The following is a 20,687-nucleotide window of genomic DNA, read 5'->3' as shown; positions in this document are numbered from 1 at the left end:
TAGGTTTTATGAAGAGATCAGCTAGGTTGTCTTGGGATCGGATTTGCTTGACTTCAATCTTCTGGTGTTCTTGGTTCTAATGGGAGAAGAAGAACTTTGGGGCAATATGCTTGATGTTGTCTCCTTTGATGTATCCTTTCTTGATATGTTCCATACATGCAGAGTTATCTTCATAGATCGTTGTAGGGACATTAACGGCGGAAGAAAGCCCACAATTACTTTGAATATACTCAACAATAGCTCTTTGCTAGCTGAAGCACTCACGCATGGTTTCATGTAGGGCGATAATTTTAGTATGGTTCGAATAAGTCGCAACTAAGGTTTGTTTAGTTGACCTCCAAGATATGACGAGTAGGAGATGGTCAGATCCACACTAGTTTCACTAGTATGTGCCATTGTTTCCTTTTCTGAGGTTGTAAATCCTTTGAACCAACATGTCTGCCATGCTTCTAGGTGGGAGCATATGAATGGCTAGCTGCCACTGTACTAGAATCGACCATTAGGTGCGGCAACCTACTTTTGAGGGATGTCCAATACACATTAATAGCTTCCTGTCCTTTTGGGATAGTGGTTCGACGCCCATTTGGTATGTTTATCTTTGAAGGCACATTTGCAGTTGCTATATGTGATCTCGTCACTTTCACTAGATTAGTAAAAGCACTAAGTATGCTTTGAGTAATGCTCTAAAGATCTAGGATATGTCACACTTCAATCTTAGACAGTGCGGTAAGGGTGGGGATGGTTCAGTATGGATCCCAAACCAAGAATGAGATCCCGAATACCAAACCAAAAAATTTCGGGACAAGAATTTAAAGACCAATCCTGAACTGAAATTTCGGTATTCCCAAAATGTTTTTGGCATTTCGGGATGGATCGGGACTGGATTTTGGGCTTTTAGGCTGAAATTTAAGATTTTTGGGTATGGGCTAAAATTTGGACTTTTGGCCTAAAATTTTGTTACCTAATTTCATATCAATTGAAATCTAGGTTTTTTACCTCATACCAATTTGAAATTTTGTACCAATTTAAATACCAATTCATTCATACCAAGTCAAATTGATGTTCCAAAGTTTCAAACTATTTAATTTCGTACTTCTGTTTCTAATATAGTTTATTATCAAACTATTTAAATTCAATATTCAACATGCATGCAACTAAATATATATACATATATATATATATACATGTATATATATATTTGTTTTCGGTTTGGTTCGAGTTTCCTGTACCGAAAGGTTTGGGACGAGTTCGGTATAGAGTCCCAAAAATTTATGTATTATTGGTTTGAGAATTTTTTAGTATGAGATCAGGATTTTTTTGCTTTGGTTTGGGATTTTTCGGAAAAATTTCCATTCTTAGGTAAGGAAAGTTCTTGTATTATTGGTTTGAGAATTTTTCGATATGGGATCAGGATTTTTTTGATTTGATTTGGAAATTTCGGGAAAAATTTCCATCCTTGGGCAAGGAGATCTAAATGAGATAAAGTGGAATTCGTTCACGACAATTCGCATCGTTCCTTAGAAAGGTTGAGGTTCTTATCTTTCCCTAATGGTGGGAAGACGGTCTCTTAAAAATGACAATCCGCAACATTTCTAAATTTTCCCTAACGTTCAATCATTCAATACGTATGGGTTGCGACGAAGGATGTGGAACAAATAATATAGTTTGTATGGTACACAAAATGAAAACAATTTAAAAAAAAAATAGTATAATTCCATTCCGTGTAAATTTTCCACGCCTTTCCCAAAGCCCTCAGATCTATCTCTAACAAATAACAAATAAAAAAAAACGAAAAAGTTATCTTTTCTAGGCAGCGTATAACAAGGGGATATCATCATATCAGAGCTGGATTGGTTACTCGAGAATGAATCACTTGCTGTGTTTTTTTCCCTCGGTGAATGAATGCTTCTCACATGCAGTGACAAGATTGGCAATCTATATAGAGTCTCTCTTGTTGCCTAAGAGCAATGCAAATGAAATTCAAGACACAAACGGACATCAAAATCCAGCCCAAGAAACTATGAAAACCAATGAATACGGGTGACCAGTAATCAATCACGATGCTTCAAACTTCATTCACCTGGAATGGAAAGGAATTTATATGGCATTAGACGCTAGCTTTACAACTGTGTATATTGATAAAGAAATATATCAAACTAGTTGACAATGATCATCGCCGTGTATGTGCACTACTAGAAAGGCATGCATCTAAAACAATATTGAGATCAGCTCAACACATTATTTACTTCCACAACGCTACTTCCATCCCCCTAAAATATTTCCTACCTTTTGGTGGAAAGATCCTTTCACCTTGTAGAAGAACTCACCCAATATTTGGAGAACAGAGAAAATCTGAAGGGCGTTGAGCATGAGTATGAAACCACCAATCGATCGGGAAAATAAAAAAGTAAGAAAGCCAGCTACTCCATCTTTAATGCCTGCTTCAATTGTGAAAATGCTTTGGGATGCATGCAACCAATCGCCTTATTAAAAGATTCTCCATGAAAGGTAGCACATGTTTGGAGATTTTCCCTCACTGAAGCCTCTAGAGACATTTGGTTGATAGGGTCTGAAACCTTGAGCTGCAGTGGGATATAACTTCTTCATCAGGAAATAGTACCCCACATGGATTCATATAACCTTGGACTACAGAAATATAAGTAATATCAGAGGACCAAAAAGGGGAAAGGAGTTGTTTACCTGTCTTCTTCTGAATTCTTTACTCAGAATGGTAACCTTGCTAAGGGACCCGCTCGAGCTTATGTTATCACCACTGTTGTTCATTAGGAAAAATTAAATGGTAAAATAGTTCTCAGACATGAGCAAGCACATCAAAGTAGAATCATAAGGGATCTAACCTCGATTCCTCTGTTAAGTCATCGTTCCCACCCAAAATTACAGTCGTACACACACTGCATGTGTAAATAAGCATCATTTCACAATGTAGAAAGATCATCAATAATCACTGATTATTAATCAGGAAGCAGATGATTGACCAAATTCATAGTGAAGCTCATACCTTAGGATCTGATCAAGTTTGTTGAGGACTTGAGGTAGTCTTAATGTCAGAATTATTGAAAGGGCTAGCCCATATGTCTTCCTTTGGATGGAAGATACATTGTCTACCTGTGACCAAATAATTTATTTGGTAAGCACAACAGAAAGGCAATAAGAAACGAACTTAACAGAAAATCCAACTCATTCCCACTATCAATTTTCCATAAGAACATATTTCATTGTTCACTTCAACAAGTATTAGCAGAAATTTTTCTCTATTTACTATGTGTGTATGGCACTACAAGCAAAAATGATGAAAATTGTACTCCTGTGCATTATATCCGTATGTGTAAGCAGTATGTTTACACATTATATTCGCTTCAACAAGTACAATATTCAGTACTGTGGATCACGTTGCACATTATAACTCTTATTAGGGTTGTCTTGGCACTATATAACTCCAGTGTGCTATACTTCAACAAAAATGTGTTAATATGAATCATAAACTTTATAATATTGTAACAATATTCAGTAGAATATATAAAATTAATGGCCCATTTTCCTGCAGCCAATATTTACTTCAGATTACAGCATACCATATCTGTTTGAAATCTACACAACCACTTTCCAAGCAAAGCCTCATTCCTCTTCCCCGAAAATATGACTAACATTTTTAATGTATATAAATTCTTCTTTTTATTTTTGATTTTTTACAAGGAAAACAAAAATTTATTGCTAGTACAAGATGCCACAAAGTTTAAACAAAAAGTAATTAGCAAAACAACAAAAAAGTCACCCGAAAAAGAAACATCTATGGAAACTCCATACTAACAGTAACTTTCCAATTAAGCGACATAACTGGTGAAACTGTATATGCATAAATATAGTGAGTAAAACAATTTACTGTCCTATTTCACCTATGGGGCTGCCTTGGGGTTAAAAGCAGGCTTATGTCAGATTTACCTAGGAGCTTTTACTGTTAGAATTTCGACTCCCCTCCGGATCTTGATCTTTGATGTATTTGGCAATAGAATAAATGTAGCAAAAATAGAGAATAACTAAAAAGTTAGAAACACACAAGATTTATACTGGTTCGGCAGAAGTTTTGCCCACGTCCAGTTGTGATTTCTCTGGGCAGAGAAACCATGGCTTCTAAAAGTATCGGGTGCGGCTTACATTCCTATTTACTGATTAACTCTCCTAATCTATTTGGCATATGAAAACACATTTGCATTCCTATTTCGTTTCTGCTTTTAGGATTCCTAATCTAATTGTACAAGAAAACTTAATTCTTTCCTAATCCTTCAAGGACAAGAATATGTGCACCTTTGGCTTCCTAATACAATCCAAACAAAACAGGACTTTAACAAAAGACGAACCAAATCCTAACATTAACTTGTCTGCAAACACAAAGTTTCTTGCAATTTCTTGTTGAAGTTGTATAGGATTTTTTTTTTAAGAAGGGCTCTTGGACCTATTTAGTAAGTTCATTGGCTTTTTTAAGCAATATTTTATTTAAAGACTATTATAACCCAATTTTCAACACAACCTGACCTGTTTTTATTGGGAAGGGTTGGCTCAGCTCATGTTTTCTCTTAGTGAGGGTTGGGTTGTCAAAAATTTGAATCCTTTTCGGTTGGGACTGCCTCCTATGCATGTATACACACAAATTGATAAAAAATCTAAATTCGGTGTCTGAAAACATACACATAGATATTGGTCTGATAATATAAGATAAGACAGGGAAAACTGAACAATCCTGAGGAGTATCCTTGCAATGGAGATGCATGTTGTACTGTACTAACCTTGTCAAGCCATATGTCAACAAGACAAAGAAGTACATTTTCCTCAGTTGGAACACCTGACTTCGGAAGGAATGACAAAAGTGATGGTTCTGATGTCAAACGGGCTAGGTAATTGGTATTCATAACCAAAACTCTTGCCAGGATGGCAGCTGCAGATGCTTTAACAGCTGTCTTAGGAGGATCTTGGTCGTCGCCTCCACTCAGACATACAACAATTAATTTCTAGAAACATTGAACAGAAAAGAATTTCAGCTTTGGACACGCGCCAAAAAGGCATCATATGATAAACTTTTTTAAGGACAAAAACATGAAATACTACAAAGTAAGAATATCAAAGAGCTAAAAAGAAAGAACCACACTTGTAATGTACTGCTGATCAACTGGGGCACTTCCATAGGGAAACACTGCAAAGCAACATAAAATAGTGAAGTCCACGATGGTTCTAAAAACATAGTCACTAGAAGCATGCTGCTATAACATAATAACTAGATATTCTGTATAGAATGCTTTGGCAGTTCCATCATTACTACAAAGCTTACAGTAATTTCACAACACCTTAGTTGATTGTCTAAATGGCCTGCTAATCTACTGTCTACTCTAACTTGCAAGTTTTAATCAGTTACCTGTACTAGAATATCAATGACAGGAAGAACTGAAAGAAGTCCTCTCTCATTCACATTTCCAACAACCAGATCTAGAATTTGAGCAACACTTGAAGCATGCATACTAAGAAATTCGGATCCGCCTAAGATAATGTAGTCTTCAGTTATATCGACTGCAACCTGCCAATAATTTTGAGTCAAGATATTACAACAGACAAACATAACAATGCATGAGCACCAAACTACCTTTAACGATAATAAATGCTAAAAAAGTGGGGTCCTAACAGAAGTATTTGTAGGGAAAATTTCTGAAAAAAAAAAAATACAGAAGCCAAGATAATAGAGGCAACACCTACAAATTCAAATCTCTAAACTAATTAAGATTTGAGAAAGTTTCCCAAAATGTGCAACTGAAAACAGACAGCTTCTCAAAACAGGACTCTGCATATAGATAAGATCAGAAATTGAACTGGGTTCCTACACGAAAATTTTACAACAGCAGTATATCTTATAATTCCTTGTCCATTTTCCATCCTCAGAAGTTTGGTAGATTCAGTTTGAATATCATTTAGCAAAACAAGCTACGAAGAATATGGGTGTCAACATTCGATAAATGGAGAACAGCAGCCAATACCATCATTAGAGACATATAAAAGTCATCTTAAATCAACTTTAACTCACTGCGAGAAAAAAAGAAAAAAAAAAAAAATCAGGGATACTACATCTTCTCAATTCAGAAATATAACAATATTAACTATTAGAATTTTATTAGGGAAACGATGTCAAATTTCTTCTCATAAGAATAGCCATTAAACCTTGTTTTGCCTTATATTTCAAACAACCATTTAACCAACTTCTGTTGTAATTTTCCCAAGGGTGTTTTTGTTTTCAAATATTTATTCCTTAAATCCCAATTCACGAAAAATTCAAGAGTGGAGTTTATCCATTTCAAGTTCCGTTACACAAGCCATCAATAAGAATCATACTCCCTAATGAATAGCTTATGGTGACAAAAAGTGAAGTCCATCCATAAGATTCATACTCCTTAATGAATAGCTTATGTTGACAGAAGTGCGGTGGCTCACGGTAAAGTCATAATGAAGTACACACGGAGCTGAGAGAAACGGCGTTAATAGTGTTATAATAAAGATGTCAACTCAGCTAGTTGTTTTGAGGATGACTGAGGCTTGTTCTGGAAAAGACTATAATTGAGCTCAGGGCAACTACTTCAAACTAATGGCTCTACAATGGAAGACTAAACATGTTGCTTTCACTGGTGGCATACTGATCACCATATCATTGGTACATCCCCCTAAATGATTTTGGTGTTGCCTTCATCTCCATGCATTACATTATGTTTCCACTTGAAAAGTCATAATCACAAATACCAGACTTAGTAAGTAAAATGCCGAATAATAGGAGGCATGCAGGATGGAAATTCAATTAAGAAGAATGCGACTTTGTTAAGTGGTACAAGGGATTTCTAGCGATGTGAAATAGCTTACTTAAAATTTGGCCCATTTATTTGTTGTGGTGTGTCATGCCCAATAGTCCTCGGTCTAGGCTGGGCACATGTGACACACGTGCCTGTATAGTGCCCATGGGCCCACACGTTTGTATAATTTTCTTTCTTTGCTTTCTTAGATTTTTTTATTTTTTATAAAATTAATATCAGTTATGAAGGTAGTAAAAAGTAGAGTTCTGAAATTGCTTGTTTGCAAAAATGAAGAACGAAAATACAATCCATCATAAAGAGTCAATAGAAATCATTTTATATAAATTCGTTTACTTTCGGATTTATAGCAAAAGAAAAAAACACTGCAACAAAAATAACAAAACCAAGCAGGTGGTTATAAATCTGTTGGATTAAACAATGGTCAATTGTTAAAATGTTTTAAGTTATTTAATAATGCTAAATGGGTCGTGCCTAATATACTGTGCTGTGCATGTACTTGACATAAGGTCGTCTGTGCTATTTCCTAACAGAAACCCATATCATGTCATATACGACGGGCCAAATTTCTCAACCTAGCATGACAAGGGTGCCTATTCCTGGCATACTTGATGCTAAAGCTGTGTCATGTCCATTTCAATTCTTCAGTCCAGTGGAGTTGTGGCGCCTCCCCCACTGACTTTATACCCTTAGACATTTCCTCTGGAGTGGGATTTACTGGCCCACAATCATTCAGAGCACACATGTTCTTAGAAAGGGAAAAAACCCAAGAGGCTCCTGTAGGATTGTGCGTCTCACCTTTCATCCAGAAGCATAAGCCTTCCTGAAAACAGCACTCATCTTTATGGTAAATGGCTAAACAGGTTAACGTCAGAGGCAATTGAATCCTTGCCTAACCACGAGCGGCACCTAAGAAACGCCTTAGAGAGCACTAGTAAAATATAATGGTTTGTAGACTCTATACCCTGAGCCAACCACCACACACTATTCCGTAACTCATTGACTTTAATAAAGTATATGTTGTTAGGTTTTTGGCTCGTCAAATATTTCCTAATTGGTTTAGGATTGTTTTAGGAAAATTAGAGGTATACCGATTCTTGTCCTAGAGGGATTAGGAAAGAATTTCAGTTTTCCTTATCCAATTTAGGTTTGGATTTCTAGAAGTCTATTTGTATTTGGATAAGTGTAATTTCCTAATCCACTTAGAAATAGGAATTCAATCAGCCTTGGGACATGTAAGCCTACCCTATGCCTATAAATAGGGTGTGGCAAGGCTTAATTTTTCAGAGTAAAACAGCCAGAGACAGCCGAGAGTTTTGAGATTAGTTCTAGGGTTTGCAAAAGTTCTGTAATCTCTATTATTAATCAAAGGAGCGGTGATTTCTCTACCTAGAGAAATCACAACTGGATGTAGGCAAAAGTTCTACTGAACTAGTATAATTCTTGTGTGTTTCTAAGTTTTTCTATATTTGCTAGTTTAGTCTATTGCTGTTGGTTACATTAAAGAACAATGTCTAGTGGGTGTTTTTTCAACATATGTGTCTCATAGAAAGTAAGAGTTAATGGGAGAAAAAAAGAAACATTTTCCATATAGCACATAATAGAGATGACCAAAGATGTGAACATAAATTGCTTCAGTTAAAAACAGGATCACTCAATCATAAACTCACAAATATCCCAAGGAAATAAACAATAAGATTGCATCATACTGAACACAACTCAGCTGCAAATCCCACAGAATTCACCCATGAGTTATATTTTTAAACTGTGGTACACAAGCACAGAAGCTTCACTAAAATCTGATGATACCATATTTCTTTCATCAAAGAATTCTTGATATGTTGATAATGCACGATGTAAATCCGTATCCAAATGTTGAAACCAATGTGAATAGCTATTACTATAACTGTGTAATGCACTCTATCCTATGCTATATTAAGCATCCATTCATTGGCAGATTGTGAGTAAAATTTGAAGGATCAAACAACAAAAAGGAAGTTCCAGAATAAAAGAAAAAAACCAAAAAATATAACAGACAGGCCATGCAGAGTCAAGATTTCTTACCTGCAGGTGATCGAAACTTCTTTCCATGATTTTTACAAGATAGGGAAAGTATGCAAGTAGTTGAGGCACCATAGTAGGAGCATGAGAAAGTGTGGCCTCCCATAACTGCACAATTAAGCTAACCGCATTTAGCATATTAAATAAAAGGATGATGCCAGCTGGTAAAATAATAAGACAAACTTAATAGGGCAAACCAGCATGCTGTCCTCAAGAAGATTGAGCTCATCAGGGCTATTTATATCAATTCCCTTTTGCAGAATGGGCAGTAATATGTCGTAGCAAATGGGTGACTGATAGCCAAGTGCAACTACAAAGTTCCTCAAAGCAACAAGAAGTTGAATCTGCAGAAGGCATTCACTGGAAGATTCCTCCCAAGCCTTTGCAAAGAAACAAAAGAAACAACATCAAATGAGACTGAGGATCTAAGCAATCTGCAGCCATCTGTTGTGTACCTCAAAACAATGAAGTTGCTCAACCTAACTCAACATTGTATACGTTTACAAAATCCATTTCAAAAATGATTCTGTCCTAGTACATTAGGTATTGTGACATTTAGAACAGTAGGAGAACAAATAGCACTGAAGAATAAAGAAATGTTCTCCTACCTTCTGGAAAAATAGAACCAGCTTGTTTGCAAATGTCATAACTTCACTCATATGTCCAATAAGAACAGAAATCATGTTCAAAACCTGAACCTGAAAATAAATGAAAGTAAACAGGGACTTTGGTTAAGCCATGAGCAATCTGTTAAAAGGCATACTTTAATTTCTTATCAGAAATTATCAAGATTTTCCTGGTGAATTCAAACCTGTTAACAAAACAGGACCCTGTACACGACTGCATGCAAGAACTAATGCACATGTACTTCAAAATAACAGAAATTTAACCGTAAAGAACATCCAAGCCTATCCTTTTGTTAGGAATTGGCTCGTCGATGTTAGCGACCTAGTTTGTTTAGGATTGATTTCCCTGCAATCAGAAAGGGCTCGACTTGGTCAGATGGGTGCGTGCACTTCGGATAGGATAAGGCTAACTTATATACTTACACTACCACTATGGCTCACGAGGAGGCCCTGGTCCTGACTAAGGAATGGGATCCCCGTACATTTACTATTTTCTTTCTTCTTTCATGAAAACATTAAGATGTTATTCAAGGGGGTGCATTTTTGCTCCCCACTATAAACTATGGTTTATGCTCACCATCACATTCAAAGCTCGACATCTGTCCACTAATACAACCATATTTAAATTATATATTTTAATTCTCTATCAACGTTATGAGGAAAGAGATAAACAGATTAATATTAAAATATATATGCCAAATTAGAGCTCAACCTGAAGATATGCAGATGGTTCAGTAAACCGCACCTTATATCTATAAATAGGGTGCGGCAAGGCTGAAAAGCGGAAAGAAAAAACAGAGACAGCCGAGAGAGGAGAGAGAGATTACTTCTAGGGGTTGGAAAAGTACTGTATGCTCTATGAAGCCATGGTTTCTCTAACCAGAGAAATCACAACTGGACGTAGGCAAAAGTTTTGCCGAACCGGTATAAATCTTGTGTGTTTCTAGCTATACCCTAATTTTTATAAGTATAGTCTATTGCCGGATACAACAAAGAGCAAGACCCAGTAGAGGAGAGTCAGAATTCCAACACCTTTTAGCACGATACACATGTTAAGTGTGAACATAAATGTCAAACGCATTATGTGACAAACACAGACCAATTTGGGATTGCTTCTCTATAAAGCACTTCTGCCCAGAGCGATTCTGATAAAGTGCATTTATTATAAACGTGATAATTTTTTGTTAACGATCCAACACTAAACCCTATTTTTAATTAAAAATCTAAGTGCACCTATTAGCACCTGACAGCTGCTTCTCCAGAAAGCACTTCTATGACCCATAAGCACTTCTATTCTACCAAGCATGGTCAGAACTCAGAAGCGTTTTTGGTTGTCACTAAACACTTTTAGCCTTCCAGAAGGAGTCCCAAACGAGCTATCTCCACAAGGACTATCTATCAATAAGGCGACGAAGAATCATTGAACTAATGGATGGGCCACAACGCAAGTACATGGATGGCTGGATTAGTTTGAAGCCTGAAAAATGATTTTGATTCAGTTTTAGTTGCTGGAAAATGATTTTGTTTAAGATCATGGGGCCCCTTAATTCTAGCAGGCAACATATCTCTCAATCAGGTTTCTAGCTCTGTGTGAACTGCTAAGTACTTTTGGTTCTTATGTATGTGGTTACCATAAAGTAGCATTGCATATAAACCAATGTTTTAAAAGGCGAAGGCATAAGCGAGGCGTTTTAGGGATAGCCCTGCCTAGGCGAAAGCCTTGAGGTTCGCCTCACGGGACTTTGGATTTTTAGTATATTATGTATTTATATAATATTTTAGAGGAATACTTAAAGAGTCCCAAAAGAAAAAAAAACATTTTAAGAAAGAGAAAAAATATATAACGTTATAAAAAGGGGTGTGATATTCACACACCTCATTTTACTTTTCACACACCCTTCTAATTTTCGGCTGTCGGATTGGATGAATTGAAGAAAATCAACGGATAGAAATTAACAATGGGTGTGTAAGAAGTAAAATGGGGTGTATAGATAGCACACCCCTATAAAAAAACCAAAAACAAAAAATACTTATTTTTTCTTGCTGGCCAATCATATTTTAAGGAAAAAATAATATAAAGTTAAAAAGATGTTTTTATAGAAATGTATTTCTAGTCTTTTGAAATCGATAAAACAATATTAAAAATAAAATCTAATAGAATAATATATGTTGGGAGAGTATACTAAGGAATATGCTGGAAAGTTGAGATTATGCTGCACAGCCTGGGGTACAGCTGTCATGGGTCAGTTTGAAAAACACTCCAAACGACGCCATGGCATTCATCTTCATCTGAAAGTTTTCCAGATTCAGTAACTTTATTTATTTATTTATTTATTTTTGAGGAGAAACGATTACAATTTATTAAAACAAAACCGTGGATAAGAAATCCACCATCTAGCTAAACTAGCTAAGACCTCTCAAGTAGATCTATTTACAAGTAACTAAAACTGAACCAAAATCATCCCACACTATATGAGAGAGAACAATCCCTGAACTCATTCGAAACTTTTAAACAAAATCCGGCAACTAACACTGAACCAAAATCATTTTCCGGCAACTTTTAAACAAAAAATGACACCCAATCGAACGCCACAGGCGCGCCTCGACCATGTCTAGGCGAGCCTTTGCCTACTCGGACTGGGCAGAGGCAATTTCAGTGCTGCCCTGCCCACACACATCCCATTTTTTAAAACACTGATTATAAACCCAGGTAACATAAAATAAGTAATAAGGGCCTAGTAGCCATTATAAAACAAGGGAAATGATAAACACACACCTTTTTCTCCTCCTACACACCCCTGTTGAATCATGTCCGTGGTTTTCGTTTGATTTATTCAATCCGATGGCCAGAAAAATAAAGAGGGGTGTGTGAAAATCAGCTCCCAATAAATAGATACCCAAAATGTCCACCAACAAAAACTCTAATATAGAAAGATCAATACTAAAGGCCTGTTAGAGTACACCTTCATTTATGGTTTTTAGGGTTTTTTCTTATGTATGAAAGAGATAACGGAAAAAACATGAGAGGAAGGATGAAAAAAATGATGAGAAAGCACAGCCGAGTGCCCTCTAGGCATCTTGGCAAATTGTTCCTCCCCACCCACCCACAAACTAAAAAAAAATTAGGGTCGGATGCATAATTCACCCTGCAACACTAAATGAAAGCAACTTCTTCAGTGCGGTAAGCTGCCACAGCTCACCCCACAGTGGCTACTCAGCCACCACAAAAGGTAGTGAATGTAATTGATTTAAGGTGAAAACTGAAAAGTATTCAAGCTGGTTGCTTCCAAGTGAAACAGCAGATGTTTGGAAGAGCAAAAGCGGAACATACCTTTGAGTCAAACTCCTGAACGTCCTCAATCAACTTAAAACATGAATCCCAACAGATAGGGAGAAGATCGATGAATTCTCTTTCTGAAAAGCTAGCATCTTCAATATGCAAACACAGAGACCTACAGGCTGCCAACTAAAACAAGAAAAGCACACTAAAGTAATTGAACAAGCAGCACCAACAAAATGTTAGCAGCATTAGTAACCTCAAAGCAATGAAGGGGAGAATATCTACATAAGAAGAATACACATACCCTTACAGATAGGTCCTTGTCCTGTAGCAATCTGATCAAAGCACAGTAAACTGGCCTTTTTGTGTCCTCTTTAATCTGCCGATAAAGTAGAACAAACAAAACTGATTCATTTTCCGTAAGCTAGTAGATACACTTGGGCAAGAATGACTAACAGATATACAAAATGGAATATAAATGAATCAAGGATCAGATTGCCATAATAAATATCACAAGAGAGAGTGGTTCCATTGATTCTTGAAAATCCATCAGAGGAGTCTACCACACCCTATACCTCCATAACTTATATACAAGTTCGATTATTCTCTCCATAAATGCTTGTTTGCTAAGGGCTCTATAATTTACTTAGGGAAGAGTATACATCAAAACAGAAGGATATGAAAAGTTCATGACCAATGTTATATCCCTATTCATAAGTGTAAACATTAGAAGCTAACTAGACTTGATGCCACAAACTTTGCTTGCAACATATATCAAATCTTCATTAAGTACATGCACCTCTCCTCCTTCAGAGAACATTATTAACTAAATATCTCTCCTTATCTATCCCAATTTCTTTGTTGAATGTGATAGGTTAAGGAATACAAAACTAGTAATGTTGGCACAAGAAAATATGGTTGATTAATGATATATAGATAAGTTGCTACCTCAGAAACCCATTGTCCCAATATTAGTGCAACTTTCCGATGGATGATGCGCATATTTGGATGATCATTTGAGAGTTCAAGGGATAAGGCGCCATTAAACCTGCAATCATTCAATCGTTCATCCAGAAAAATTGTCAAAGTTCACTAAAATTTTTATATTACGAAGAAAACGGAAAAAAGCAAGAGAAAACATGACAGCATACTATCACATGCATGGCTCAAAATTATGAGAATTTGCGCGTAGCTTCTGGTCTTTGACATAAAAAAATAAGGTTGTAACTTGTAATAATGAAACGGACATGTGATAAGAGTCATGTCCCACCAACTTCTGCCTGTACAAGTTTCTTTATCAATGCTACTCTAGCTGCTACAAGCCTAAGCAAGTCAAGAATTTGGTGTTTCTTTTCCATTAATTTTACACCTATTTTACATCCCCTTTTTTTTACATAGGAAACCCTATTTTGCAGCTTGAAAAACATAGAACAAGTATCGCACTCAAACATGTTAAGATTGACATGTGCAACTATCTAACAAAAGAGAAAAGTAACTTCCACAAATCAAGGAAAAGTAAAAATAACTTGCCCTACCAAAAATCAATTTTCTCAAAGTTAGTGGTAATCGAGCAAATCAAAATTGCATATATACATACTTGAGGCCACAAACTACCCTCCAAACAAATACTACAGCATGTGAGTTCCGCAAAATAAATCAATTTCACAAAGCACCACCATAATAGATGCTGCAACAATTTGAAGGTACCTAAATTTTGGATAACCTAATGCAAGACATGCATAAATTAGCAGATATTCTTGCATAGAATAGGCATACCAATCTTCAAAGCTCAGGTAATTTGAGAGCTCGTAATAAACATATGCAGCAGCACCATAAGCAGCATCTTTTAGAAGCAACCCTGGAGTTATTTCAGTCACTGAAGTTGGGCAACCATTCATTGCTTCCTTAAGGATGGAAACCACAACAGGAGCTAGGAGCTAAAATAAATAAACTAGGATCACATAAGCACCATTCTAAAACTCAAAATATAATTTTCTTTTAGGAACAATAATTTAACAAAACCACGTATAAACATGTACCAACCTGGCTGTGATTTTCAAATAGAACAATGTATAAAGCTTCAGCACATGGCCTTAATTTTTCTGTCCACTGAACCATATCCTGCTCATGATGGAATGATTCAGGACTTTGGTACCACTCCTCCAAATCACTTGATGTAAGAACAAAATACCTGTGCAGCAGATTACCCAAATAAGTTTCCAGATAGCTTTTTTTTTAATAAAGAGACGACTGTATTAATGAAGAGAGGAAAAAACATGGGAGGCAGGGGGTGCAAACCACCCCAAACAACGGGTAATAATCTGAAAATTTGAAAAAAAAAAAAAAAAAAAAAACAGCTCTGAAGATCTGGAAAGGCCCTAAAACTATTAGAAGGTAGCCGCCTTCCAATCATGCCAAATTCAGAAGAATGTAATTCCATTGAACTCAAGAGACACAGACGCCCAAAGGGCTGACAAAAACCGGAATTCTGTCCCACATCTCCATTAAACCAACTCTGACATAATCTTCAAAAATCCTTTTTTTTTCTTCTCTCCAACCAAACCATGCAAAGCAAAGCCTGAATCTTGCAACCCCACATAATCCTTAGCTCTCTTAACCTTCCAAAACAATATGGGTTTCCTTGAGGAAGGAAAAACAGTCCCTTGGGGTTATCCAGGTAAATACCCATTTCTCTAAACAAATTTAACCAGAAGCCCAAAGTACTGGGCAAATCGGTGTATCGTTTCATCATAATGTCTCTATTCAACTTAGTGAAGTACCAAAGACATCTCCAAATTATAGCACTCCCCCATTGCCCCCCAAATCTCAAACATCAAGGAAAAACCAAGCAAGATGATGCCATAGCAGTAGATAAAATGAAAGAGAGGTTAGAATATCATTACCTTCTTACTAATATGTTGCACAAGAATACTATTCGTTCGCTTGTCATAAGGGAAGTCAAGACGCCACCAACTGCACCAGATATGTTTTTCTTCATTTGCTCCAGTGTAACCCCATTTTCATCCATCACCCGACCAGTGACACTTGGTTTGTACTCTTTACATTCCAAGACACACTTAATCATTATCATACACTGAATCAGAAACTGCTCAAATAATAATACATCTGGTTCAGGATCTGTTATCTTCTTTAAACAGAAATCCACTACAGTTGGAAGGACACATTTATCACTAAATGTGTAAGGATGTCTGCCCTGAATTGCAATTAAAACCTTCATCAACTTAGTACATGCCCTCTTTATAAAGTCCCAAAATTTAGGATGTCCTTTCTGAAAGGAAGAATCTGTTATAAAAGGAAACGCTTCAGAAAAATGTTAAGCAAAAACATATTGCGACCTTGAATAAATATTTAAACATTATATACACACGGAAAGGGGAAATTGACATCTGTAAAAAGTCAAACTGATTAAATAATGCAAATTAATGGATCTTAAGCAGCAGTTGACATACTGAGACCTTTGCCCTATGTTTGGACGAGGGACTTTAAAGTTTCAAGGAACTTAGGCTAAATTTGTTAGAAATGCATTACCAAAATTAGATAGAGGGGCTTCAAAGACTAGATGCAATATATTTGAGAGAATTTTTAAATGACTTCAAGGAGTCATTTTGAAAGTCACTTGTTTAGTGTCTTTGTAGTGTATTTTTAGCGCTTTAGGATTAGCTTTGTTGTGCTTGAGTAGTTCATTGGTAGTGTTCTCGTAGTGCATTTTATATGATCGAGTCTAAAACCTCGGTACTTTGAAGATCCCTTTATCCAAACATAGGGTGACGAACTTGAGGATATAGAGGCATTTGGCAAACACATACAATTACACAAAGTTTGTATAGAAACCACAATAACTGTTAAAAAATTGGACAGGAGAACAGTATCTCACAATATGGGAGAAATGACTGAATGGCATTCAAGAGCAGGGGCGAGACCTCCTTCACTGGCCGGACCTCCTAAGAAATACACAGATCAGTTAATTATGACATTTGTCTACAGCCATAATGATGAAAGGCGTTGGTGCACACCAACACCAATTTTCATTTCTTTTGAAGGGTGTGGTTTTAACTACCTGCAAACATTTTGCATCACTTGGAAACCCTGAAACTATTAACTGGCATATTATCCTTAGGCACAGCAGCCATCGCTCACAAGTTAGATAAAGCTCATCCTGATGTAGCTCCAATGCATTTGTGTTATAGCTTTCAGAAATTGTAGAAAAACCATGTAAAATTGTTTGCACGTCGCTCTGCCAAAGGTGCCAGCTATAATCAAAGAACTGAGCTGATATCTGCAAAAGATGTCAACAAATATTAAGGTTTCATACAAGATTGTTTATAAATTATACAAGTAAAATATCATCCCCAAAATAAAGAGCAAATCCACTAATAGTTGACAATAACCACTAAGCTTCAAAATTCACTACAAAGAAACAACTGAATTAATACACAGTTAATATGTAATGAACCTATTCCATGTAAGTCATTATGTAAGACTAGTTTGGACCACTTAATATGAGGGTTTGGGTAAAAATTTTGAGTTTGGAGATGGCCTTATGTTTTAAATCTTAGTTATAAAATATAAACAACAGACCTACACAATGACCCACAAATGAGATTGTATCTAGTAAAATGTGTCCTTGCTTTTATGTCAACGTGTTGATGATGATAGTAACAATTATTTATCAACTAATCAAATTTGTAAAGATCGTACAGAGCACTAAGCAAGTCGGTAGTTGGAAACAAAAATATATTAGGAGATCAAACCACCAACAACAACCTGGCCCATAAATTTTGGTCCAAAATCAGCATAGGTGGAAAAAAAGAAGGGTCCAGTGAGATTCATGGACTGGACGAGCCCAGCTCAGTGAACTCAAGTCAGTCCCCGTGAGAAGACAGAAAAATTCAGTAAAAATTATGTTCAAACAGTGAGGATGGACCAGAAGTACAGTATGAGGTTCCAGATTCTCACTGCCCAAAAAGCCATTTCAGGGCAAGGCGGTCCCAAAATGCCTTGGACATTGTTGAGTTTCCCGAAAGTCCTGAAGAAATTAAGCCTCAGCGAAACTTGGTGCTCTAAATGCGCATTTGCAGAGAAAGCATAGAACTCTTGCACTATAGTCTGTTTTTGCTGGATGTTCAAATGTTTTTAAACAAAAAAGATTGTGGCACCCCCTAATTTTTCAACAGCAATAAATCTCTCTACTCTACATCAGGTGTGCAGCTCTGTGCCAAGTCCATTTGGCTGCTTAAGTATGTGGTTGGCACAAAGCTACACTACATTCATTGCTTGCCAACAGAAAATAAATGATAAGGTCCCGTGACCACTAACAAAGAAAAGTTGTTAGCTGAAAGTTATCTTCTTTTTTTGTTGTTCGGAAAAGTCAGCATCAGTTCGATAAAAATGAATAAATAATAATAAAAGCCACTAACAAATTATAGAAATAGGCCAAAACTTAATTAGAGGCTAATCAATACCAAATAAAATAATACCTATTTGCTAAAAGGCTTGTAAAAATATAAATTCTCATACAGTTGTCTGCAATTTTTGGTCTAATGGTAACAAAAGAAGCACTGGTTGTGTCAACAAAAATGGAGAAAAATATTTTCTACTGCGCATATAAACTTATAATTAACATATATGTATATATATTTTTATATAAATATATCTCTGTACACCTCAACCTGATCCACACCCCAAAAAACACTGCTTCATACTACAGGCGGATAGAGCTTAAAAATTGAGTCAACCAAGACATTCTTCAAGAAATCAGCTTTGAACTCAGTAGTAAGAAAAGAAAAATATGTATGTCATCAATCTGAAATTACTATAAATTTTTATTGAAAGATTGTTAATTTTCACGTGACCATACAACCAGGCTCAGCAAAACTTCGGCTCCTTCACGGGCATCATATTAAAGGTACGCACTGCCTACTCAGAGCCTCAACCAAATTATAAAGATTAACAGCGATTCAAATCTCAATTACAAAAGATTGCTCCATAAAAGATACGATTAGCAGCTCAGGGCATATTTTATTGTCGTAGAGGAATGAAAACCATAAGAAAATATTTAACTATAACAGGAATTAAACCAAAAAAAAAAAGCATATCTAGCTTAACCCCATACACGCTTTAAAGCTATACAGAGAAAAAATAAATAAAGTACAAGCTTCCCTAACCATACCATTAAGGCTTTAACACCGAGACCCAGTCATAATCAGCAAGTTTGATTGTTATAGAGGAATGAATAACCATAAAAAAGATATCCAGATTCAACAATTAAAGGAATGAAACAGAAACAATTTCAGCACATTGTTAATTTTACAATAAGACCATTAGAGAAAATGGAAGGCAACTTGCATTTGTAGGAAAGCGCCAAAAAAAAAAAAAAAAAAGAAAAAAAAAAAGAAAAAAAGAAAAAAAAAGAGGAAAGTGTACAGTAGTGTATACCTCTGCAAAGTTCTTTTGGTCTGAGATAAGACGCTTAGAGGATAGTTCCTTCAAAGTTCGAAAGAGGGTCAAAAAAATTCTGTGGGAAGAAAGAACATCTGTTGATTGAAGCTTTTGTGCTAAAACAGATAAGAGCTGTGGCCTGAACATGTCATTATGTTGATAGATCAGCACAAGTTATGCACTTGATATAGGAACATTCAAAGAAGGGGAAAAGGTATAAAAGTCTGCAAGTATGGAAAAGAACAAATCAAAATAAACAAGTTGATGCTCACTTCTAAAGTTCTAAAGTTATCACAATTCAGCCATCAGTTTATCCTAATTATGATACATTCAAAAATCTCATCTCAACAGTCAAAAATCTATTTCCCCATACAGTTCTCTCTGGGGTCACTTTTCCTTCAAACTAAGCAAAAAAATGGGATCCATGTCCATTCTGGCTCTCTGCATCATACACCTGAGACATGTGGCTCTTTTAAAAAATTTCCCCCAGTTCACATTTCTTATGAAGAATTGATTAAAGAGAGAAATCTTAAGTAACATAAAGCTCAACGAGATTATAAGTTTATAACTTTCCTGCAAGGTCCATTTTAAATTGAAAACATAGAAGCTGAAGTTACAGTAAACTCATACCATTCTTTGGGGTAATCAATACGAGCAATTTTGGAAACAAGTACGGCCAACACTTTTGCTATCTGTGTTGGGAAAAAGAGAAAGAAGAAGAAAACAGGAAATCAGTAGCAGCTAAATTTGAGTAAACTTCTGAATCATCAAATGCTGAAACTTAGAGAGTAAGGAAGGGATGGATGGAGGGAGGGAGAGGAAGAGAGATGGAGAGCTTGTATCGTATTAAAAGAAAGTCCTATCAAATTCAAAGATGTGAAATTATAACATAATGGATGGGCAATTGCAAAATTTGCAATGGTCTAAATAAAAAGAAGAAGCACTTAACAAATTAAAGAGAAGTTAAAAAAGTAAAACTGGTACAATATTGTTTCCAATTCCAGTAACTATGGGTCTAATCTTCCTCAAGGATGCCGGCCTTGAAATTGCTTACGGTATTTTCAATTTTTTTTTTCAACAGCAAATAAAAAATAACAAAAACTTGTAATGTTATAAGAAGAAAGAAGAAATAAAAAACAACAGGAAAGGATTGAACACCTGATCGTTCTCTTCTCCAAAGTGTGATAAGAGTTTTTGTCTCAGATGCATTTTCTCCTCGTTGCTGATTCCCCTGAAAACACACGTTTCAGCACACACCACATAGAGGTCAAGGGTTTGCTTTGCTGCTAATGGGAGACAGATAGAAGAGAGAGACTTACGACGAATCTCGCCGGTGCCTCCAATAGCGATTAACGCTGTTCTTGAAATACACTGAAGCCAACAAGCGAACATCCACATGAGCTA

General features: G+C 36.1%; 1 protein-coding gene across 3 annotated transcripts in view; it reads right to left on the bottom strand.

The window, feature by feature from the left end:
• Nucleotides 1–1,647: 1,647 nt before the first annotated feature.
• The window catches only part of LOC103965034 (importin-11), a 19,523-nt gene continuing 483 nt past the window's right edge, over nucleotides 1,648–20,687 (bottom strand). Inside the window, exons 2-24 of one of the 3 annotated variants that reach the window (XM_048579540.1) lie at nucleotides 20,603–20,687; nucleotides 20,442–20,514; nucleotides 19,914–19,975; nucleotides 19,281–19,422; nucleotides 16,903–17,121; nucleotides 16,720–16,786; nucleotides 15,728–16,127; nucleotides 14,868–15,015; nucleotides 14,601–14,761; nucleotides 13,773–13,872; nucleotides 13,129–13,203; nucleotides 12,876–13,010; nucleotides 9,527–9,616; nucleotides 9,116–9,298; nucleotides 8,922–9,026; nucleotides 5,426–5,584; nucleotides 5,162–5,206; nucleotides 4,803–5,024; nucleotides 3,020–3,126; nucleotides 2,859–2,912; nucleotides 2,701–2,773; nucleotides 2,287–2,582; nucleotides 1,648–2,080 (exon numbers count right to left, since the gene is read on the bottom strand). The exon at nucleotides 20,603–20,687 is cut by the window's right edge and continues 25 nt beyond it. In XM_048579540.1, coding sequence (XP_048435497.1) covers nucleotides 2,421–2,582; nucleotides 2,701–2,773; nucleotides 2,859–2,912; nucleotides 3,020–3,126; nucleotides 4,803–5,024; nucleotides 5,162–5,206; nucleotides 5,426–5,584; nucleotides 8,922–9,026; nucleotides 9,116–9,298; nucleotides 9,527–9,616; nucleotides 12,876–13,010; nucleotides 13,129–13,203; nucleotides 13,773–13,872; nucleotides 14,601–14,761; nucleotides 14,868–15,015; nucleotides 15,728–16,127; nucleotides 16,720–16,786; nucleotides 16,903–17,121; nucleotides 19,281–19,422; nucleotides 19,914–19,975; nucleotides 20,442–20,514; nucleotides 20,603–20,687 — 2,867 coding nt within the window. In that variant the 3' untranslated portion in view covers nucleotides 1,648–2,080; nucleotides 2,287–2,420. Of the gene's footprint in view, nucleotides 2,081–2,286; nucleotides 2,583–2,700; nucleotides 2,774–2,858; nucleotides 2,913–3,019; nucleotides 3,127–4,551; nucleotides 4,647–4,802; nucleotides 5,025–5,161; nucleotides 5,207–5,425; nucleotides 5,585–8,921; nucleotides 9,027–9,115; nucleotides 9,299–9,526; nucleotides 9,617–12,875; nucleotides 13,011–13,128; nucleotides 13,204–13,772; nucleotides 13,873–14,600; nucleotides 14,762–14,867; nucleotides 15,016–15,727; nucleotides 16,128–16,719; nucleotides 16,787–16,902; nucleotides 17,122–19,280; nucleotides 19,423–19,913; nucleotides 19,976–20,441; nucleotides 20,515–20,602 lie in introns of those variants that run through there. The other 2 variants (XM_009378052.3, XM_009378053.3) reach the window with 2 other exon arrangements.

The sequence above is a fragment of a genome, unplaced genomic scaffold (genome assembly GCF_019419815.1).
Source record: "Pyrus x bretschneideri cultivar Hongxiangsu unplaced genomic scaffold, Pyrus_bretschneideri_v1 Contig14, whole genome shotgun sequence".
NCBI classification, from domain to species: Eukaryota; Viridiplantae; Streptophyta; class Magnoliopsida; order Rosales; family Rosaceae; genus Pyrus; species Pyrus x bretschneideri.
Note: the sequence above shows the minus strand (reverse complement) of the source record. Positions and strands in the feature narration are given on the sequence as shown.